The sequence below is a fragment of the Meleagris gallopavo genome, chromosome 3 (assembly GCF_000146605.3).
Source record: "Meleagris gallopavo isolate NT-WF06-2002-E0010 breed Aviagen turkey brand Nicholas breeding stock chromosome 3, Turkey_5.1, whole genome shotgun sequence".
Classification (NCBI taxonomy): domain Eukaryota; kingdom Metazoa; phylum Chordata; class Aves; order Galliformes; family Phasianidae; genus Meleagris; species Meleagris gallopavo.
Window position 1 is genome coordinate 26,997,757 of NC_015013.2, and position 21,899 is coordinate 27,019,655.

The 21,899-nt window shown below is 40.0% G+C and overlaps 1 protein-coding gene across 5 annotated transcripts in view; it reads left to right on the plus strand.

The window, feature by feature from the left end:
• Window positions 1–21,899, plus strand: part of IKZF1 (IKAROS family zinc finger 1) — a 70,372-nt gene that overhangs the window by 14,615 nt on the left and 33,858 nt on the right. For all 5 annotated transcript variants that reach the window (XM_031552787.1, XM_019613855.2, XM_010708542.3 and 2 more), the window contains exon 3: window positions 4,794–4,913. In XM_031552787.1, the coding sequence (XP_031408647.1) occupies window positions 4,794–4,913 (120 nt within the window). The remainder of the gene's footprint in view (window positions 1–4,793; window positions 4,914–21,899) is intronic.

Consider the following 21,899-nt stretch of genomic DNA (forward strand, 5'->3'; position numbering starts at 1 on the left):
CTTTTCTGAAATAAAATAGGTCTCTAGAAACAGTCTTCTCAGCAGAGGAGCAGTGATTTTGCCTCCATTTGCTACATTTATGCAGCTGTGGCTGACTCAGTTGTGGCAGCAGTGAGCCAGGCCAATAGAATACAAAGCTCCCGTGAGCGAGCCAAACCCCACACATGCACAGGCAATTCCCATTTATTGGAATCCCGGCATCATGTGCTCCTAGAGGAACCGAAATACTGCAAGACCACCTCAGAGTTCACAATTTGTATTCTTCTGAAAGCGATATTTCATGAGGCAAGCAGTTGCAGTTCTGAAATGAGGAGAGAGCTGACATACATTTAACCAAGCAGTATCCGGCACCCATAGAAAAGAGTCAGAAAACACAGATAATATCTCACTTAACAAGCAGTATTTTTCCTGCTTTTTTTTTTCTTTTTTCTTTTTTCTTTTTTTTTCTCTCTGTTCTAGGGCATAACAGCTAAGGAAGATGAAAAAACAGTACAAATGTTTCCATGTTTAAAAAAAATCTCCCCAGCACCTGCAAGGCTGTGCCATGCTTTGCAAAAGCAGGAAGAAGAGTTTTGCATTTGAAATTCTTGCTAGATTCTGGGAATGAGTAAATGAGTATATCCTGTGCTGATTTCTACCACCTGAGTGTTGGCTACCGTTCCAGGACTGTTTCGTCATTCACCTCAGGTTGGAGATTCCACTAGAGAAAATGGGAGATGAACTGGGTTCTGACTCCTAGCTAGAAAATCTATATATTGCTGTTATTTCTTCACTGTTTCTTAAGTGGTTCCAGCACTCCCATACAAAACAACTAACTCTCAGGTGTTAAATAAATCCAACATTCCTTCGTGGAAGAGTAGTGAACTAAATTTCAGTAAGAAATCCTGTCCTGGCTTTCTTTTCTAGAGCTGCGGTTTTAGCAACATCGTTGCACCACATGAACTGAAGAGCTTCCATATTGGAGTGAGGCTGTGAAATCACCAGGAGGCATGCAAACTTAGATAGGAATAAGGGAAGCATAAAGCCTTACTGAGTTGGACACTTTGTTCCTTTTCCTCGTGTCTCTACCATCTGGGTAGGACACAGATGAGGAACTGATGTACGAAGGAGCTAACTAGATATCTCACCACCACTGAAAGGTTAGGCCATGCTGTGAAAATTTTCATACAGGGATAGCAGTGTTTGGATTCCTGAGACTGTCTTTCAGAGCTTCAGCATGAACTGGGGCAATGTGTCACACACAACCTGCTTTTGAAGCTACTTGCATTTGTGACTTAGCTAAGGGCACTGTCAGTCAGTGGCAGAGCCAGAAATAGAAATTCAGTTCTACAGCTCCTCTGTCGTTTATATTTTCCACACATGGCTCTTTATAAAGGTAATATTAATAATAATAATAAAGATACAAAAACAAACAAACAAACAAAAAACACGAGAGATTAGTTTATGATTCCCTTATTACCTTTGAGCAAAAATATATCTGGAATAGATATGTGACATTTTAATGATTTATCCCAGTATTTGCCACTAGTTTTTTGTGGTTTTTTTTAGCTCTGTCCCTTTGGCCAGTCATTATTCTGGACACGCTTGTTAGAAAGTAAATGGGAAACTGTTCCTTCTTTTCCTTGCCCCCTTTCCATTTCTAAATTCATTGGCAAAAGGATGTTAGTGAGATTGCATATCTGTCAGATTAACATGCAGTAGTGAACCTATCACGGTTTAACAATTTAGATGTAGCTAAGGCATGAAATACGAATATCATGCTCTGGAATCTAAAATGCAGAATTCAACAAAAATATCTATTTTAAATCAACTGCCTTTATCCTGCCTTTTTGCATGCAGGGATTTCTATATCATATGTAGCATGAAGAAGTCAAATGATGGGAGATCAGTCACTAAAGCCAAGTTTGTTAAGTTTTCTTAGCTGCAGTTTCCTCTGCAGAAGGAAGTGTATCAGGTACCCTCCTTCTGTCCCACCAGGTCTATGAGGCTTGTCTGATTCATGCTATCTAGGCAAACTCCTATTTAGTTAACAAATGGAAGGTTCATATTTATTTAGTAAATGCAGTTTGTCACCATAAACGATCAAAGTTCCAATTTATAAAAAGGTTCATTTTCCAAGAGACTTATTTTCAAAACATTCCCCTTTGTTTTCTTATTCTAGGATGCTCAACTACATATTAGTATTGTTTGGTTTTGTTTCCTGTTCGAAATCTCATAGCTCTGATAGTGTTTATGTGGATTGGTAGCCATTAGAGTCTTCAGCTTTTTAAGTAATGTGTTCTTCTGAATCTAGGCTAAGGCAAACTATCAATTTTCATTTGTGTAACTGGGAGCACACTTTGCACCTTGGAAGTTACATGTGGCTTTTGAATATTATTATTTAACATTTTTCCTTAAACTGGATGTAGTGCCAAGAGAGTTGATTCTGACCAGGCTGCCTCTTATTCTCAGATTAGCAGTCTGGATTTTTGTTTGTTTATTTTTTCTTTTACTGGGGAGAGAGTTGAAAAGTCTGGAATATTTCTGCTGTCTCTCCTCATTCACACCTCCTTATCCATAAGATATACCTCAGTTTGACAGGTGTGGGACTTGCATCAGTAAAGCTGCTGGAAGTTCCTTTAAATTCCTCAATTTTATAAACATGTACTTTACTTTCCTTTGCTGTGAAATTCCTAGTCTTCCATTTACGCAATCCAAAATCACTGTTGCACTCATTTTCAGTGGGCATAATTCTGTCCATTGAAGAATAGAGCACAGAAGTAGGAGATGGAGGGAGCCTTATTGAGTCACCCAGCCCATCCATCTGCCTATACGTGACTGATCTGTGGTGGTCCTCAAGTCCTCTGGCTGGACAGATTCAGTTGGTTCCACCTAGCACTGCTCTCACCACCTCCTCTCAGTGATTGTTCCACGTTCTGATAGGCGCATCATTAAGAAATACATTCACTTATTACATTCATTTAAACCTATATTTGTGCACCGTAACAGTCAATTTCCCCCACTGTTACCCTATTTTCAAATAACTTCAGGTGATCTTCACAGAAGGATTACAGCCATTAGAGGGAGTTGAGTATCAAGTAGTTTGATGTTCTTTTGTTCTCAAGGACATATAGATAGATATTTTTAACAGTAATTCTTGTGGGAATTTTAGTAATCTACACTTTTTTCCTGTGTAGGGGAGAGCACAGGTTACCCTAGAGGGGTTTTTAGTTGCATGCCCCTTGGAGCATGGGGAGGATATAGCATATTGCACAGCAGGGTATGTTTCCCTCAGGCTGAGCATGAAACTGTGACCAGGACTGTCATAGATAGTCCCGAGTTTACCAGGCCCCTGGAAGAGGGCAAAATGATGTGGAAGATACTTAAACTTATCTATTATTTTCTGCCACAATCAGTAAAGACCAGAAGGCACTTTGGTCTGCTCCATCCAAGAGGCTGAAAGCCATGTTCTTTTTTCCAAGTACCTTGTGTTACAAATCTGTATCAACTGACTGCTAGCAATTATATAAGCAATGTTTGTTTAAATTTTTATTTTTCTGAGAACTGATTTCAGAATTAATTAATGTTTGTGTGTTCATGTGGGAATGTTCATTAGAATAAACGCTTATTTTCTCGGCCTTTGTGCCATGAAATTGCTGCTCCTGATGCTGTGCTGATTGCCATAGGATGTCTAATAGATTGCATCACTGTAAATTGGTAACATCTCCATTTTGGAGACAAAGGTCTTATGTTAATGTTACTGAGCTCAAATACTGATCTGAGCCTTTTTCCTTCTTTGCTGTTAATTCAAAGATTGGTCTTTCAGGAGTAGTCAAGAAAACTAATCACTCTATAATTCTTTCAGTAGTTGTTTCCAAGGAATGTTTTGCAAGCAGATATGTGAGATCACTCTAAAAGAAACTAGAGTGCAAGACAGAGATAGTCCTGTGAGCAGTACATGTATGCTGTGCCTGATCCTGGAAACCAAGAAACCCCTCAGTTTCTGGAAGCGCACTGCTTAGCTGGAGAGTTACTTTCCTTAGTGTACTGAATTCGGCATGAACACAGTTCCATTATACTTAAAATATACTAAAGCCCCAAACTGATATCTTCTACAGTACTTCATATGTGAAAGACACAGAAGTTTGTTTCCTCTTTACAAATATGAGATCATAAAACCCTTGAAGTTATGCTTCGGCTGACCTCTGCTAACTGCATGTGTTTGGGGAGGTCCCAGGAACTGTAGGCACGTGATCATTTGTAGGCAGAAGGACAGCCAATGACTGATCTGTCGGTATTAGTGAAGCTTGATGAAGATTTAGTTGAATTTTTAGCTGAAGATAAAATTTCATTCTTTGGCTAGTTCTGTTAAGTGTCCAAGAGTACTGGTGGGTTAGACTTGTTAGACTATATTATTGAAGCAATGGATGTGCACTGTAGAAGCTTTTGCAGGAACAGTGACCATTTAATACCCTTTATATTCTGTCAGTCTGTGTTGGGTTAACTGAACCTGATGACCAGAGCAGCCAAAAAGCATCCCAAAAAATTAAGACTTGTAACCATGTATCCACAGTTCAGTAAGCTTGAAGAGATCCTGGCCACACATTCTTCTCACAGCTACAATTCCCCTATATTCTAAAGAAGCTTTCTTTGTAGTACAGCAGGTTTTGGTCCTAAAGATGTCATGCTTTTAGTAGTGTTATTAATTTACTGCTTTTTTTGTTGTTCAGTTTTATTTGGTTTGTGGTTCCTCTTACAGTCTTATTTGAGAATGAGGCTACTTGATGATTCACCGATGCTTTCTTCACAACTAGGAAAGGAAAGTCCTCCGATTAGCGATGTCCCAGATGACGCAGATGAACCTATGCCTGTACCAGAGGACCTTTCTACTACTACTGGAGGACAGCAGAGTGTTAAGAATGAGAGAGTCTTGGGTAAGATGAATAGTCCACTCTGAGAAGTATTATCAAATTATCAAAGAAGTATCAAATATAATGTTAAACAACTATAAAGTACGCGGGTATACAAGCAGGTCCTATGCCTTTTCATCTAATCTAGCAAAGGATTACTCGGGTGCCTAGTGTTTTTTTGCAACCTTCTCTTTGGGAAATGCGTTTTGAAGGACAGCAAGCCTTTTCATCTGCAGAGAAGTTAAAGAAATCTCCTAATTATCTTTTTTCTAAAGCATAACTGACTGCATGATTTTCCCCTTAGGAAAGATTGTTTTCATTCTGTGAAGGGAATTGAATGAAATATTTCATTCCAGGTCAAAATTGTATGAGTTCAGATTTGATAAAAATTCAGGAAATTCTCAGGTATTTTTGTTATAATTTTTAAATGCTATCTTGAATGCTAACTATTGAGATTTTTCCAGGAATGTTACAGTAGAAAACATAATGTTCATGTTTCAAACTCTAATATCTGGTCTTCATTTTCCCTTGCTTTTTTTAACTACAAGGACGTCAGAAAAAAAATCAATTTTTGTTCTTCTAGGTAAAAGTCCACAATCATTGAGGTCTGTTTAATTAAAATTATTTTCCAGAAGCGACTTAGCAAAACCCAGATTCTTTTTAGGAATTCCAGGCTCTACCTGATGGACTAGTGATGCTGATGACTACTGCATGCATCAGCTTGTATATAGTCCACTAAGAAAGAGATGGTATTACTTGAGCATGATGCTTGTTTACCAGCAGGAAAAATAACAATAATAAAAGCTCAATGACTCCCAGAATGCTGGAAAGCTTTGATTAATGCCCTGTGTATCCCAAGACAGGAGTGTCTATTAAAATGCCTCTGTTTATCTGCAAATAAAAGTATTGCTCATCATTTTTGCATTTCCATTAGAAGAATGAAGTTCAGGGTGGGAGACTGCTTACACAAAGATTGCAAATGCCTTTCAATGTTTATAGTTGAAGGAAATACAATAAAGGATGGTAGAAAGGTAGAAAGGGAGACTGTAAAGGCAAAATAACCAAGTCAAGGTAGTACAGTACAGTATCTTAGAATAGAGCCTACTTCCAAACTCCAGCATTAACTGGTAGATAATACAGCAATTTTTGTAATTTCATTTTATCTCTTGATCCTCTTTTACTAAAAATGTGAGTGTAAAGATCATCTTCTACATCAATAGGGACATGCAAATGAACAAACAATTTTAAAACATTCTTTTTAATAAACTGATCACTTGTGGTTTTTTTTTTCTCAAACTGTAGCTCTTTTGACAAAATCTTGCCCGTATTGCTTGTTTATCAACTCAGTACAATGAGTTCATGAGTACACAGTACAGCGACTACACAGCAACTAACCCATACTCCAGCCTTGATAAAAATAACAGTATTTTTAAAACTCCCTTGTCCACAACTGAATAAACACACAGGATTTTGGTTGCATTGAGCAAACTTCACATCACAGATATAGATAATCAGCAGTGCTGAAATTTACATTTTCTGCTTCCAGTAGTTCACATACATATAATTATAAACACATACAAAAAGTTACTGTAATAAACTGTAATATAATTGAAGGAGAACATTTTATCTTTGGTGTCCTAAAATAAGTTCAATCTGTCTTTCTTATTTGTTTCACTTTGCACACTCAGCAATAAAAAAGATTTTCCTTGTCCTTCAATATTTTTTTCTACAGCCATTTTCTCTAACTCTTTGATATAGAAGCGTACATCCTGTAGTGAAATATTGATATAGTCAACAGAAAGCTATATGGCAAAACAGAAATACTATGACAATTCATAGCATTCTGTTTTATGAATAATCTTAACTGTAGGTTTCAACTCCCACACTTGTCATGTTCATCTTTTCTATAAAGCTATGTATACTTTCACCTTTTTTGCTCCATTTTCTAGCTCTAACCTGACTTTTTGAAAAGGATATACTGAAAAAAATACGTTCTCTTACTTTAAAAAAAATAGATCAAATGTATTATGATCTGTATGATTTCTATGCACATTCTGGATCACAGTCAAATCAGTTTATTAGGGAAAAAGGAATGCTTTGAGAGGGATGTTTGGCCTGTGCAATCCCATATATCAGGGAAATATCTTTTTATGCTGGCAGTGGTATAGCAATGCAGGCAGGCTTAGTGTTCCATCCATTGTTGCCATCTCTAAGTCTGAGGTTCTGTTTCTCATCTCTGTTTATCACAAAACTTAGATAGAAAAGAAAGTTCTGAAAATGCAGTTTGAAGAGTGGTATTTAGGAAGAGGACATACTACATACATCTTACAGCTGGAAGATAGGCGGTGGCCTATGTATAACCAACAGGCAATGCACATGAGTAGATACGGCCAGACAACAACAATTTTGTTTTGTATGAATTTTCTAATTTCCTATTTGCTTCTGTCTTGAAAAGGGAGTCCCCTTGTGCATGCTGTATTTCAACATATGATTTGAATACATTCCATTTGTTCTGCAGCACCCAGAAAGACAGTCTCCCCTAACTACATGCACTGAGGAATGTTAATTTGAGTCCAGTCTTTATCAAAGAGGACCACTAGGATCTGGAGCACATTTTGTACTTGTAGTGCTATAGACGTGACACTGGAAATTTTCATGGGGAGCCTTCAGTTTTTGGCATTCTCAATTAAAATGACCAGAGAGGACACCAGTTTCAAAGGGAGGTGTTTAGATGATCATGAAATGTATGCTTGCAGTTGTGTGACACAGTTGAGCTCAAGATGTGAGTTGCTTCTGACCAATCAAGAAATGATAAATGAGTGTGAAAAGATCATTTGTGGAACTAAGTCATCAGCAACTTTTAGTAATGCCACTCAGAAGCACAACAAAGCAGAAGCATATTCAAAAAGTATTCAGGTCACTGCTACCTCTCTTCATCTCCTTCATTAGCTTGCTATCCTTTTAATGTTGTAAATCCCAGAATACTGTTAAATGTTGAGCAGCTTCCTCTTGCAAATTTTTTCTGTTGCTCTATCCACTAAACCTTCATTCTTTCTTGCCATCTTCTCCACCCTAGATTTCTTTTTCAGACTTATCATTCTGTGATTCTGGACGCTACAGGGCCACGTGCTCTACACTGAAGTGGAGATTCAGTTGTTCTAGAAAATACAGTAACACTTTCAGAAATGCAAGTTAGATTTTTAAGGCACACACACACTTTTACCATCTATGTTGGTCTATGATGCTCCTTAATACCTCTTGTACTTCTGAGCTATTTAGAAATACACATCCAACTGAAATTCTATTCCATTAACAATTATTTCCTTGTAGCTTATTTTAGATGAGCAGCTGTATTTCCTATGTCAACCTGTAATGCAGAAACTGATGTGAAATATCTTCTGATGATTTCTACTGCCTCTGTTCAAGTTTCAGGTTAAATGTTGCGTGCATCTTTTGTGGATAATCAGTACTGAACATCCTATGCATAGTAGATGGTTTCAATTTAGGACTATTTCAGCTTGGGGACTGTATCCTAATTCAAGCCATGTGTGGGAAGCTAATAAGTCAGTGAGCTGTTACTCAGACCCTGTTTAATGCATAAAGAGTTACTTGTTGCAGTGGTAATGCTTGTCTGAGAAGGTAACCTGTTTATTCATAACTGCACATACCATATCTAGCCATTGATGGATAAAAAAGAAAAAGCCATCTCACAGTTTCACTGGACTTAGAAAGTAGCTGTGGGCTCAGAACATCAACATTTCTGCTCTGGCAGCTGCCTGATGCTGAAGATGACCATTTAGAATTCCAGTGCATAACTCATGGGTTTCTTGTACAAAAAGTGATCATGTCTTAGTCACAGATTACAGCATGGACCTGGAATGCACAGTATGTATAGACAGTCTTCTTTTTGAGAGGGGGTAGTGGGAACGGTTCATCTCACAAAATGGAGTTGAAACTGTTGGATAACTGACAGAGATACCCAATGTTGCAAGCCAAGATAGTCCTGGACATCGGTGCATGACAGAACAGATTAATGTGAAATTAGAAACTATTTCTTTAAAATCCAGAACAGTAGCATGGGGAGATAAGAGGGAAGAGCCTTCTGACACCTAGCTCTCCTGAGCTAGCATCATTGGGAACATGGCATTGTTGTTACATCTTGCTGTTTTCCCTCTTGCCATGGGCATTTAGACGTGAAAGCCTGTACAAGTAGCTAGTTACTGGTGCAGGCAAGTGTCCTTGCTCTGAGCTGCTTTACTTCCTTAAAAGGAGCTCAAGCATTTGAGAGCAAGGACACAAGCACTTCAAAGGGCCACCAGACCAACCACAACAGCTTGCCATTACATCAATATATTGCAACCTATACAGAGCTGGGTGGAGACAGAGTAGAAGTGTGGAAAGGCTGAAGACAGGGGGGGAAAGGAGAAAAGCCAAAAGGGGAAGTGCCCCACCCCACCTTGCAAAATTGGTCCTATTGTTTGAGACAGGTCCACCTTGCAGATCTTCTTGAGCTTTGGTAGGATAGGGAAATGGGCTGAGGAAAAGACTGCCAGAGCAAAGAGGCTTTGGGCACCCTCCTGTGGGAGCTCACTGGCTATGAGGGTAATGTGCATAAGCAATAAAATACTTGTGTGACATGTATGTGCATGGACATATAATTATTCGGAGAACTAACTGAACCTGGAGAGCTGTGTAATGTGCTTTGCTTGCTCAGATTTCCAGATGTACATCTTTGTCGCTCAAAGGTCTTTAGGAGCTGATTAGACTTTGTAAATAACTGCTGATAAATCCTCTGTAGTTCTGCCAGCCCCGAGATGGAGTGAAAACTGGCTTCAGTATATTTTGGGGAGCTTTAAGAACAGTATTTAGAGGACTCCACTCTCCACAATGAAACAAGGCTGACTGAGGAGACTTCTGAAGGAATTGAAAAACTTGTAACTGAAGTATTTTAGGAACTTTTAGAAATAGAGAAGTTAGGAATCTCCCTTCTTGTTTGGTCTGAAGCTCCCATTTCTAGCTCCAAAGTGCTAGTCCATACTGAGCATGGACTGAGTATTGTGTGCTCTAAGACCCTGCCATTATGGGTTACCTGGTTTTGAGTGAGGGATATTTTTGTCAGGATTATTTTTTATGCAGAACTCTTCTGGGAGTTTGTATAGAGGAGGATAGGATGGTGTAGTGGGAGAAGACAAAAACAGGTTTCATAAATGCCCTTCTATATTTTCTGTGTGATATATAGTACATGCCAATCTACAAAGATGTGTTTTGCTGTGTGTAGCCTGAAGAAATATGCAAGAGTGGAATGCAGAATGTGGGATATATGGGGCCACTGAAAAGCCAATCTGCCAGACCCAAGCTCTGCTCTAAGTAATAATTTACATACAAACATTTATAGACGAGCACTGACCAACACTGCCTGTACTGTTGCCTGTGGTTGTTGTGTCCAAAGTGCAGAACTCAGCGCTTGGACTTATCATAGAAACATAGAATCAATCAGGTTGGAAAAGAGTCTTATTGAACTTCATACCATTGGCCTGAGCCTAGTATCCAGCTTATCCAGATCCCTCTGTAGGGCCTTCCTACCCCCAGGCAGATCAACACTTCCTACCAGGAATAGAATTGCTTCTAAAAATTTCTGGATTTTTTTTTTTTTTTTGCAAGGAGTTTTTCCACTCCTCATCTATTTGGTAGAAGCGTGGCTTCTGTTGCTGCTGTAGCAACATAATGTTGCAGGGGATTATGAAGCTATTAATGTATTTTTCCTTATTTCTCCAGAGCTGTGCAGTTTGTGGAGCTGCAGCCAATTCCATCAGTGCCTGCTGGGTGCTGCTGTGGTTTCGGGGGGGTACATTAGTGCCAAAGGCAAGGAAAGCTCTGCAAGTTTTATTTCTTTGCGGTTGAGAAAGCAGCAAGTGTTTGAACTGGAGACATGCAGAATGTTTAGCTGTGTGGCTTTTAAGTACGGATACTGGGCCTGCTGATCTAATCTGCAGTTAGAGGAAGTTGTCTTTATCTGAACAGAAGAGATGTGCCTCAGAGATAAGCCCCTTTCTAGCTCAGGAGTTAAAATTATCTAGCAGGATCTCAGCCGTGGCTGCAGCACAATTCAAAAATGCACAGCTTTGGCTGGAAGTGGGACAGTATTTTAAGCTGGGGAGGACTTCTTTAAATGCACCTTGCCAATCCTCAGGCTATTTTAGGGGAATGACTCTGCACCAAGGGTTTGGACAGACCTCCCAACACCACTATCTTCTGTCTGCTCTTCGGTGCAGGCTTGTTTTTAGTCTTGAGCAACTTCATGTTCAACCTGAGTGCTCTTCAGGAGTGTACTCTGAGTGAAAACGTTAATGACTGGGCTGAGGTACAGCATGAGGGCCACCTACCCCCATGGAGACACCATTTTGATTTTGTTCAGACTCTTCTCACATTGTTATAACTTCATCTCCAGCTCCCCAGGCTCTGTTCCACTGCAAAATGTGCAAATACAATGGCTTCATCACCGCAATAGAGATACACAGCATTGCCATGTTACCACGGGTTTCCCCCGTGTAGAACAAGCCCTTTCGTGGTGTAAGCTCATTTTTCGAGCTGTAATCCTAAAGCCTGGAACAAACATCCCTTGTCAAAGCAGGGTGGAGGTTTGTCCTTGAACCATTCTCATTAAGCTCACTGGGCAAGTCTTCATATGTGAAGCCTGTAAATTGGTATCTCCAGGAGAAAACATTACCACATGTGCAGTCTGTAGGAATTCCGTAGCTCACTCTCAGTGTGTCATTTATGGTGAAGAAGGGTGACCACAGCAAGCTATTAACAAGTGAAAGTGAAGCAACTGGGACCCCAGGCCTTTGGCTTCCAGAGGCAGATAATTGGGAATTATTTTGCCTCATCAAACTGCTTCTCTTAGTAAGTGAGCCAGCCCAACAGCAGCCCAAAAGTAGCCTGCAACATGCAGCCTGAGACACTTTCTGCTGCTCCCACCCTCCCAAATAGGTGAATTCTGCATTGTAAAGGTGCACATGCAAGGAGTATGTATCCTAAAAAAGTAATTCATTTGTAGTCTGTTTCTTTTTCCTTGTTTTTTTACAAATTTTAAGTTAAGAGTTGTACCTAATTTTTCTGTTCATTGCAGTTTTGGGATACATTTTTCAGACACATTTAGGTGCCTTAAGTTATAGGCATAGGAGATCTCAAGAAGGTATCCAATCTGTCCTTTTACTGTCAGTCATAGCAACACTATAGACACCAAAGCAGGAGTAATTCCTGCTCCTTTCATTTTGGCTGTAATGTTTCAAAATCTGTAAATAAAAACGGAATTAAGAATCCCATTGAAGATTTGTAGAGAATTAGTAAGTAGCAAAGATAACACAAAATTACTTGAAATTGAAAACCAAAACAGGGTTGTTCCAAAAGTAAAAGTTAAGGTCCATGACTTTGCTCTTTGGTTTTCACCATCCATTTCATCCATTTCCCCTGTTTCTCCTCCCCCAGAGATAGTGCAAAAACATCTACTATGGGAAGTGTGGTAAATAGAGCAAAGGTGGAGAAATATAGCAAAATGAATTGACTTCCACCCTTCCAAGCCACATATCACACATATCAGAGTCTTATTGACATAAAATAAAAAAAAAAAAAGAAATCCAGTAGTCACTGTGCTGCAGAGTAAGGAGAACTTCCACATAAACCATTTGTTTTTACCATGGAAATGTTACTTCTGAGGAAGTAGCTCTTACCAGAGTTGTCAGTAACTTGTGGATTGTTTTATGGAACAATGTAAGAACTCGCCTGCTTACTGACCCCTCCTTTTAAAAAGAAGAAAAAAAAAAAGGGGAATTGCTAATTCCTTTGTATAACAGAGTATCTGCACATGATTTTACCCTCCCTGCTGATTAAGTAACGCAACAGAAATGTGTAGTGCAATGGAAAGGCGGCCTTTAGCTAAAGTTGGTGACACTTTCAGCTGTGTTGCAATTAATAGAAGGGGAAATATTCATTCTCCATATTTCATCATTTAAAAGCATCCTGTATTGGTAAGAAGCTGTGATCGTCCAACATCCTCACCATGGATTTGAACTTCCCAAATCTTTGGTGGTTTTAGTGCTATGTTTTTCTCTAAACTCAGAGCTTTGTGTTGTGATTTTTAATGATGGCTTAAGGGTTTTGTTTTTTTTTGGAGGGAGATCAGTACTGTGAATAGTCCATTACATGGACTGAGATACTGAGCCTATTTTTTCCTGCTGTGAATATGTGTCGCAACGCTCGGAAGTGGTGGCCGTGGTTGGTGTTGAAGTGGGATGGTTTTACTAGCACTGAAATGGCTTCTGCTGGCTAGGGAACTCTGCTATTTCTGCCCCTCGCACTGCATCTGTGCTTTGGAGCTCTCTTTCCAGTTCTTTCCATATGAGAGTTTATTTTTGAGGAGAACACACATACGTCAATAACCACCACAATAAACTAATTTGCCTCCTTGTGAGGTCGGTGAGTTGGACTGAGAGTTGCTGCTTGCTTTTTGTGCCAAGAGTCACATACAGAAAGAAACACCTATGTAGAAAGTGTCGAATTATATCCCTTCCAACCCCAACCCCCAGCTGTCTGTATTCACAATACGGGCTGTTAATTTCACTATTTCTTCTGAGCAAACCACCTGGCTAGTCCCTCTGCTTCCCCACTCCTTGTCCTGCTGGTATGGAAATGCATGGCTGGAGTCGTGAGCAAGGAGCTGAGAATATCCCTTCAACATCAACATAATTTTACCACGGGGGCACCTTCATTTTCGAAACACGGTCACTCAGTTTTCCTTCCAGAATCCAAATGCTTTTGTAACACTTCACACTGCTGAAAGCTGGAGGGGAGGCAGGGGAGCTTTGTGGGCCAGCGGGCTGTGGGACTCTGTGTACTGCAGGTGTGGACCTACAGCAATTTATCTAGAAGTCAAATAGGAACTAGTCTTTTCCTGCCCATTTGTCCACATAATGGCAAGTAGAAATAAAAATGAGAAATGATAATGTGCTAGCAGAAGACTTCAGTGGCCTTGGAGCCTAACGTGTAAAAAACAAGGAATGAATAATGGTAATGAGACATTACCTCTGGTAGCAACACATTTGTTTAATCTTACCACTACATTGCTAGCAGATCCTAGTAAAATTGGTATCCTATCATGGGCTTATTGTGGTGTTAAGTGGATTTTTTTCTCCCTGCAAAACAGTCTCGAGAAGTCTCATATTGTTTGTTCTGTAATTACACATTAATGAGTCTGTACATTTGCTGCATACTGTAACCACTGCTAATAAGCTCTTCTCCTCTGGGCTGTGAAAGAGACTGATTTATACAATACACGATTTAGCCCTTTGAGTTAAAGAGCCAATGTGAAAATATTTTTCATTCCTACAACTTTCTGTAATTCATTGCTTCTCTCTTTGAAGCAACTGTGCGTTTTCCAGCCAAAGGGAGTCATTTATTCTACTTTCTCCTTTTGACGTGTGTAAGCACATACACAAACACACATGTACATACAAAGCTATAATGTAGGTCTGCACACATAAAATTATATGCTTGCAAAACTGAATTTCTCTGTGTCTACGTGTGTGGGTAAAAGACTGAAGGAGGGCACATGTACACAGAAGAGCGTTGCTCTTGAAAGCTGAGCTTTTCATTCAAGGCAGAAAGAAAAGACCCTTCAGACATGCAATCTGCAAAATAAATGCATGTAACAAAAATATTTTTTTCAAACCTCAAAGGGGAAAATGTTAGTTCCTCCTAACTTGTCTGTATCCCTATAAGAAATCTAAGTGTAAATTCCATTTGGGAAGTGGGCAGTGGCTGAGGAAGATACATTTGTACCCGTTGTGGCTTTTGCAGTCTCTGTAGACCCTTGGAACCTCTGTGCTATAGAGGTGGAAGTTATATTTCTACAAGGGCCACCAAAAAGTTAAAGAAGAAAGGAAGTGCTGCATAAAGGAGAGGGAGACCCACGTTCTATTCCTCATCAAAGAGGTGGTGCCCAGCAGATCTGATGCACAGTGCAGCCTAGCCCAGCAAGGATGGCATGGAGAAGGTGGTGTTTGCTTTTCCTGTGCAGAGTGAAGAGATTCATGGGCTCCTGGGGCTGTCTCCTTGCAGCACGCAATGCATGCTGGTGAGAGGATGGCAGCCACCTCCAATATTGACGCTCCCAAGGAGACACACAGTGGAAAGTGACCAAAGGCTCCAGAGGCCTGGGAGAGACTTTCCTGTAGGTAATGCTCCCCTACATAGAGGGAGGTCACCTCTTCTCTGAGAAGAGGCCAAGTAGCCTCTCTTAGGAAAAGGCAGAACAGAGGTCCCTGTCTCCAACAGTGCTGTGATCATAAACTCTCTCAAGCCCTGTGAGCTCTCCTGGTGTGAACAGAGACTGTCCAGTTATCTTTGTTGGGCTTTGGTTTAAGTGCTGCTTATTCACTCATTCAGATATTTTATTCAATATATTTCCTATAGCGTCAGTCAGACAAATTCTGTAATGGAGAGTGAGAACTAGGTTCATGAAATGCTTTCTTCAGATGATTCTTCTATAGTCCTATTCTAAATGTAACATTGTACAAATGTAGCATTGTAGTTATGTTTTGGGAGAAGTCTGGTCCTCAGAACAGAGGGATAGGTTACTAATGTGTTGAAATAATCACACGGAAAAAGCAGATATAATATCTTTTATCTCTTATTTGAGATACAGTTTTCCATTAAAAGCTGTTGCATGCCTAACTTGTAGATTTTTCAGTAGCTAATTGAGCAAATGAGTACAAAGGCACAATTAAAAAAACTGCAACAGATATGGTGATGAACCCTTCTGTACACCCATTGCAGAAAGCAACAGAGATTGATACACGGGAAATCTTCTTTTTCATGTCTTGAGGAGCTACAGCTAGGTGCAATGTATGACCCTTACAAAGGCAAGGCTTGGTGAGCAAAATGCAGTCTCCAGCCTTCCTGTGTTTGCTGTTCAAAGTCTTTTTTTTTCACCCTTCTTTTTTACCTTCGATGAGAGAGAGCAAAGATAGTTATATTACTTGCATACTTCCTGAGAACACAGTGATCCCCACATTCTGGGCTGTGGGTTGTGTTTTTCACATTCAGGCCTAGGATGAGTTGATCAGATAGCAATGTGGAGCTCTAGCAAATAGCACATTTGCATCAGCAGAAACAAATTTCACAAGACTTGCTGGGAAGGTTAGTCTCAGCATGCCACTGTCCTGCACTGCTAACAGCCACTGCACATGCATCCGATAAAAAAACGCAACAGAAAATGAAACTTTCAACGTTCTCTTCTACAGACACTTGAGAAGCACGTTAACCTGAAGGTGTGAGCCCACAACCTTTCACTGCAACAGTGCCTTTCAGTAAAAGGAATTTGAGGTGTTGGATGAGCCAAATTTTGTCCTGGTGTCCAGGAGAGCTCTCAGCACTGATGAGAGAAGTGACAACCCTGATGTCTGACAATTTCTGGGAACCCACAGCCAGCCACTAGGATATTGGAATAACATGGATTTGAGCACCTTAGAAAGTACTCAGAAGAACTCAGCCATTACGACTGGCTTTTTCTGTTGGATGAGGCAGTAGCTTCTTTCTTTGAGATGCTCTCTTCCACATGAACAAAGCATCATTGGTCTGTCTGATATTTTTGTCTCTCTTCTGACCATCTTAGCAGTTAATGGTCAGCATTCTAAAGGCAAAGTCTGACACTTGCCTGGCAGTGGCCTGGTCTAGCCTGTATGATTCACTACAGCAAGTCGTATTTTCAGATTAGATGTGTTCACGGATGGTAGAATTTGCAAGATTTAGTTTGATTTCCAGACCTCACACTGTACTCCACGGAGCAGAGCAATGGCCCAGATATCAAAGTTTACTTTAGCTAATAAGAAATAAAGTTGCTTTGCATTTTAGGAGGGAATGTTTTCACCTTTTCCATGTGTCTTACTCTTAATTCAGCCACACAGTTTGGGTGTTAGCATGATATATAGGTGCAGTATTAATCCTGGACTGAATAGTATTGATGCACTCCCTAGATTGGTAGCAATAACTAGTTCCAATATGGTAGGTAATGGGATAGGTGGAGGTTTCTTAATTGTAGTACCACACCAGGTGACTTTTCACATGCCTAAGCAGCCTAGGATTTATATTTTATTGACACTGAACATGGGAATGAACTTAGAGACACTGGTTTAGGGAGAAACTAGTCACTGTGTGAGTAGTCCTTTCAAAATGATCAATTTCTGTGTAAAGAGTATGATTTTGATACTTAACGGTTCTCAGATCTTGAGTTCAGTGTTCCCTCGAACACACAGAACTCATATATATACATATGTTTAGACATAGAGTTAGAACTTCAGAGTTTTGCCTGTCTAAAAATCATCCCCATTTAACATTGTAGTAGGATCTATCATTGACCAATACATGTGACTGCTTAAAAGTCACAGGAGAGAGCAGAAAACTTGTAACACACTCCTAGAATCCTTTCTGTTTGGTAAAGATGTGCGTTTTTTGCAATATTTGGAAAGTGTTTGAAGCAGAAACTGAGACACGTTTTAAAAAGAAACAAAAAGAGGCCTCCAAGGGCACTTATACTGCCTAGGACATGAGACCAAGGTTGGAGAGGAAGTTTGACAAAATTTTGTCTGCTAGACACTTTCAAATATTCCATAAATGCTGAGAGCGCAGGAAAATGCCAAAACTGATAATCTAAAAAGATCACGAACACTTATGGGAACCCAAATTTTGATCACTATGACTGATTTGTATAGGCAAGAGTGGAATTACAGTCAAACACTGATGTGATAGGACAGTGAGTGAGGATGGGTAGAGGGAAGTAAATCTTTAGTACTTGCTCAAGCTGTCTTTACTTGCAAGAGTTCAAATCTGTGTCTTTGTCCAGGCTTTTTTTTTTGCTGAGATACTTCTGAAGGTCTTTTAAATTACAAAATACTCCAGTAATTTGGTTTTGTAGAGATTTCACAGCTCATGACTGAACGTATATGAGAAGCTCTACAGTTCTGAACAAGAGATGACACAGTTCTCAGTATGTAGTCATGTCCTACAATAAAGGTACAAGCTTAGCCCCTCTCTTGTCTCCTTTTTCAGGCCACTCATAGCTTCTGCCATGCTGATGTTAGTGGAGAAGGAATTTTTTAAATGTTTTGGATATTTTAAACAGCTTACACTGTTTTTTCTTGACGTAGTTACCTCTGTGACTTTTACTTCTCTCTCTCTAACATGGGAACAGGCTGCCTGGGGAAACTTACAGTTCCTTTCTTTCTCTTGTGTCAATAGCCTGTGGAAAAAAAAGTCTCCTTTTTGACCTGGAGCAATCCCAGATAAGGGAGAGCTGGTTGAATGTTCCAAGCACTTGATTTCCAGTATTTTATGGATGTGAAGTTTACTTGGAGGGATGATAAAAAAATCTTCTACTTGTGTATAATTCTGTGGGACATTTCTCAGATTATGTGTGGCATTTTCACCAACACCTTAGTGATAGCAGCTACCACTGCTTCTGCCCCATGATCCCAATTGCCTCCTATGGGACACATGCCAGGAAGGTGATGGCCACGGCATGGCCAGATTCCAGCTTCATGTGTTGGGGCACATGTAAGGCATGCACTCTGATACAGTAATCATTTCTGATAGTAGCAAAACTTCTGAGTTTCCCCATTAAAAAAAAAAAAGGTCTTATCCCTATTAAAAAAAGTATTGAAAGATGTACATTTAGGGAAGTAAAGGCACATGATGGAATAAGTGCCTTTCCCATGGCCAAACAGGAAGTCTGTAGCTGAGCTAGGAATTAAACCTAGATTTCCCAAGTCTGAATCCAGTGCCGCGTCCCTCTTTGATGTCATAAAGTTTGGCTCATTATCAAACACTCTGTAAGTTGAAGGATAAGGCAGCTGTTTGTCAAGAAGAAAATAAAAGTACTGTTTATACTTGGTGAGAAATTGAGAATAGTTCTGGACCAAGTATTGCCTATTTCTAATGCTATTTAATGTTCTCTTTTTTCCAAGTTTGCATCAGCATAAAAATCCCCTCGTAGTATTGCTCCTTAATCAAGCAAACTACTCATGTCTTTCCTTATGGCTAGGACTGCAGGAGAGAACAATGCTTAGTTGTTTCCTACTGTCCTGATTTAACAGTTAGTAGCATTATGACTGTCTTGACAGAAAAATAATGTTTCTGCTTCTCGCACTTGCCATTTCTCATCCAAAATCAAATTTGATCCATTTACTGTGGAGAACATCCAGAGCTAAGTTCTCTCTTACAATACTCTTTTGACTTTTTGACAGAGCATTGTTTCTTGAATAGCTGCATGACTGATTTTTGTTTTTGGAAATGCTCTCTGCAACTGTCTGATAGGAGGTTGTGGTGAGGTGGGGGTCAGCCTCTTCAGTTAACAGTGATAGAATGAGACGTAATGGCCTTAAGTTGCATTGGGGAGATTCAGGTTGGATGTTAGGAAAAATTTCTTCCCAGAAACAGTGGTGAGGCGTTGGCACAGGCTACCCAGAGAAGTGGTGGAATCACTGTCCCTGGAGGTGTTTAAAGAGAAGGCAGAAGTAGTACTAAGGGACGTGGATTAGTGGGCAATGTTGGTGGTAGGTGGACAGATGGACTAGATGATCTTACAGGTCTTTTTCAACCTTAATGATTCTACAATTCTAAGAGGGGCTCCACTGAAGTTAAAACCAGACAAGAACCAGAAAACCCAGGAGCATTCAGGTCATGGCCCTTGCACCCCAATTATACACCAGACCTTTTCTGTATCAGATAAGGTGGGTAAAACCCTCGCAGTGGTCATACATCTCTCATATACAAGGGCTGCTCTGAAAGTAATGTGTCCTATTTTATGAAGTTGGCACAATGTCAGAAGCAGATGTTGGTGGGATATCAGCAGAGGTTGAACCTTCCCATGAGTATTCCTTTATATTTTGTTGCTGAGTGACAAATGGCAGCAGAGGGGCAGTCTGAAGAACGGCGTTTGACTTAGAAGTGTGTACGGAGCAAAATTGTGTCATTGAATTCCTCCATGTGAAAAGAAATGGCATCCACTGACGTTCATTGATGCTTACTGAACATTTATGGAGACAAAATAGTGGATGTGAGCACTGTGTGGTGGTGGGTGGTGTGTTTCAGCAGAGGTGACAGAGATGTGAAAGACAAGCCACATTCTGGACAGCTGTCACAGCACAAAATGAACAGTATCTTGATCAGCTCATCCACACCAATTAGCAGGTTATGACCAGCGAGCTGTGTGTGGAGCTGAATATCAGCTTCGGTATTGGAAATGATGGTGGCAGTGTTGGAATGTAGCAGTTTGTGCCAGGCAGGTCCCATGAATGTGCACACAAGAATAGAAAGAACACCGTATGCAAGTTTATTAGGATCTATTGAACCAATATAAGGCAGAAGGTGAAAGTTTCCTGGACCACATCATTAATGATGATTAGTCACGGTGTCACCACTATAAGCAGGAGTCAAAACGACAGTCCATGGAATGACACATGAATTCTCCATCAAAAAAAAGTTGAAGACACAGCCCACAGCTATCATAGCATCTGTGAAACAGTAGGTCACCTCTGCTGTTGCAGATTTTTACAAGAATGACATGCACACTTTTGTTCATTGTTGGTGAAAACGTATAGCAATATTGGTCAGTATATTGAAAAATAGTGTTTTGTAGCTGAAAATTTGCTCTATCAAATAGTCTTACTGAGCTCTTTGTTATAATTTCCATGGAAATAAATAGGGTGCGTTACTGCTGTTATGACCTACGTATATGTACATGGACATGTATGCACAGAATCAGCATTTATTTGTTTGTGAATAATACAGCTTGATCACCCTGCCATTCCTAGAAAAGTATTTATAGAATCATAGAATGGCTCCGAATGGAGGAGATCTCAAAGATTATCTAGCTCCAACTCCCTGCTGTGGGCAGGAGTGCCACCCACCAGCTCAGCTGCCCAGGGCCCCATCCAACCTGGCCTTGCGCACCTCAGGGATGGGGCACTACAGCTTCTACGGGCAGCTAGCTGTGCCAGGGCCTCACCACCCTTTGTGAAAAACTTCCCTCTGACATCTAATCTAAATATCCCCTCCTTTAGTTTAAAACCATTTCCCCTTGTCCTGTCACTATCTACTCATGTAAAAAGCTGATTTCCCTCCTGTTTATAATCTCCCTTTTCTGATACTTGACCATGAACTAGAGCTATTATTGCTATATCTGTTAGGAAGCACAAGAGCACTTAGAGTTGCAGGATGGGAAATGCAGTGCAGCTCTCCAACAGTCACAAGGTCTAAGAGAATGCTGCTGTTCATCAGAAGCTAATTTCTTCATACATAGGTAAATTTCTCTCTTCTCTTTCCTACATGTTCCAAAATATATTAACTTTAGCTGAAGAACTCAATACTGATTGAGTGGTCCAGAACATATTTTCTATTTTACAGATAAACAGTAGGGAAAATATCAGAGCCTGCTGGTGCTTGCTGTGCAAGAGTGTTTCAAAGAAAGTGAAGCCTCGCTAATACCCATTTCTTATCACCTCCTGACAGCCTCCTTTGTGGGGGAATAGCCACAAATGGTTTCGAACCAGCTCTTCCAACAGGGTAGTTTTCACACAGTGATGAACAAATAATTATACCGCAGTACACCTTTATGTAACACTCCTGTCTTCATTTACATACAGGATTTCACCACTATCTTCCTGAAAAACTACAACAGTCAGTTAGCCACCAGATAAGATAAGACTGGAGCTTGACTCAAAAAGTCTGCATAATTCAAGGGGCTGTGATATTTATAGAGGGTCATTTTACAAGTTTTACTTTTTACTCATCCTTGTATCAGGTTAATTCTTACAGAAAAGTCCCTGAGATAGGGGGAGTGCAAAAGGCTCAGTCATATGCTGTTCTTTAATAGATTCACATTCTGCTTTGTATCTCTTTTGCCTACAAATAGAGAAGAGAAAATTCTTCATGTGAATTTTAAATGCTTTCTGCTCC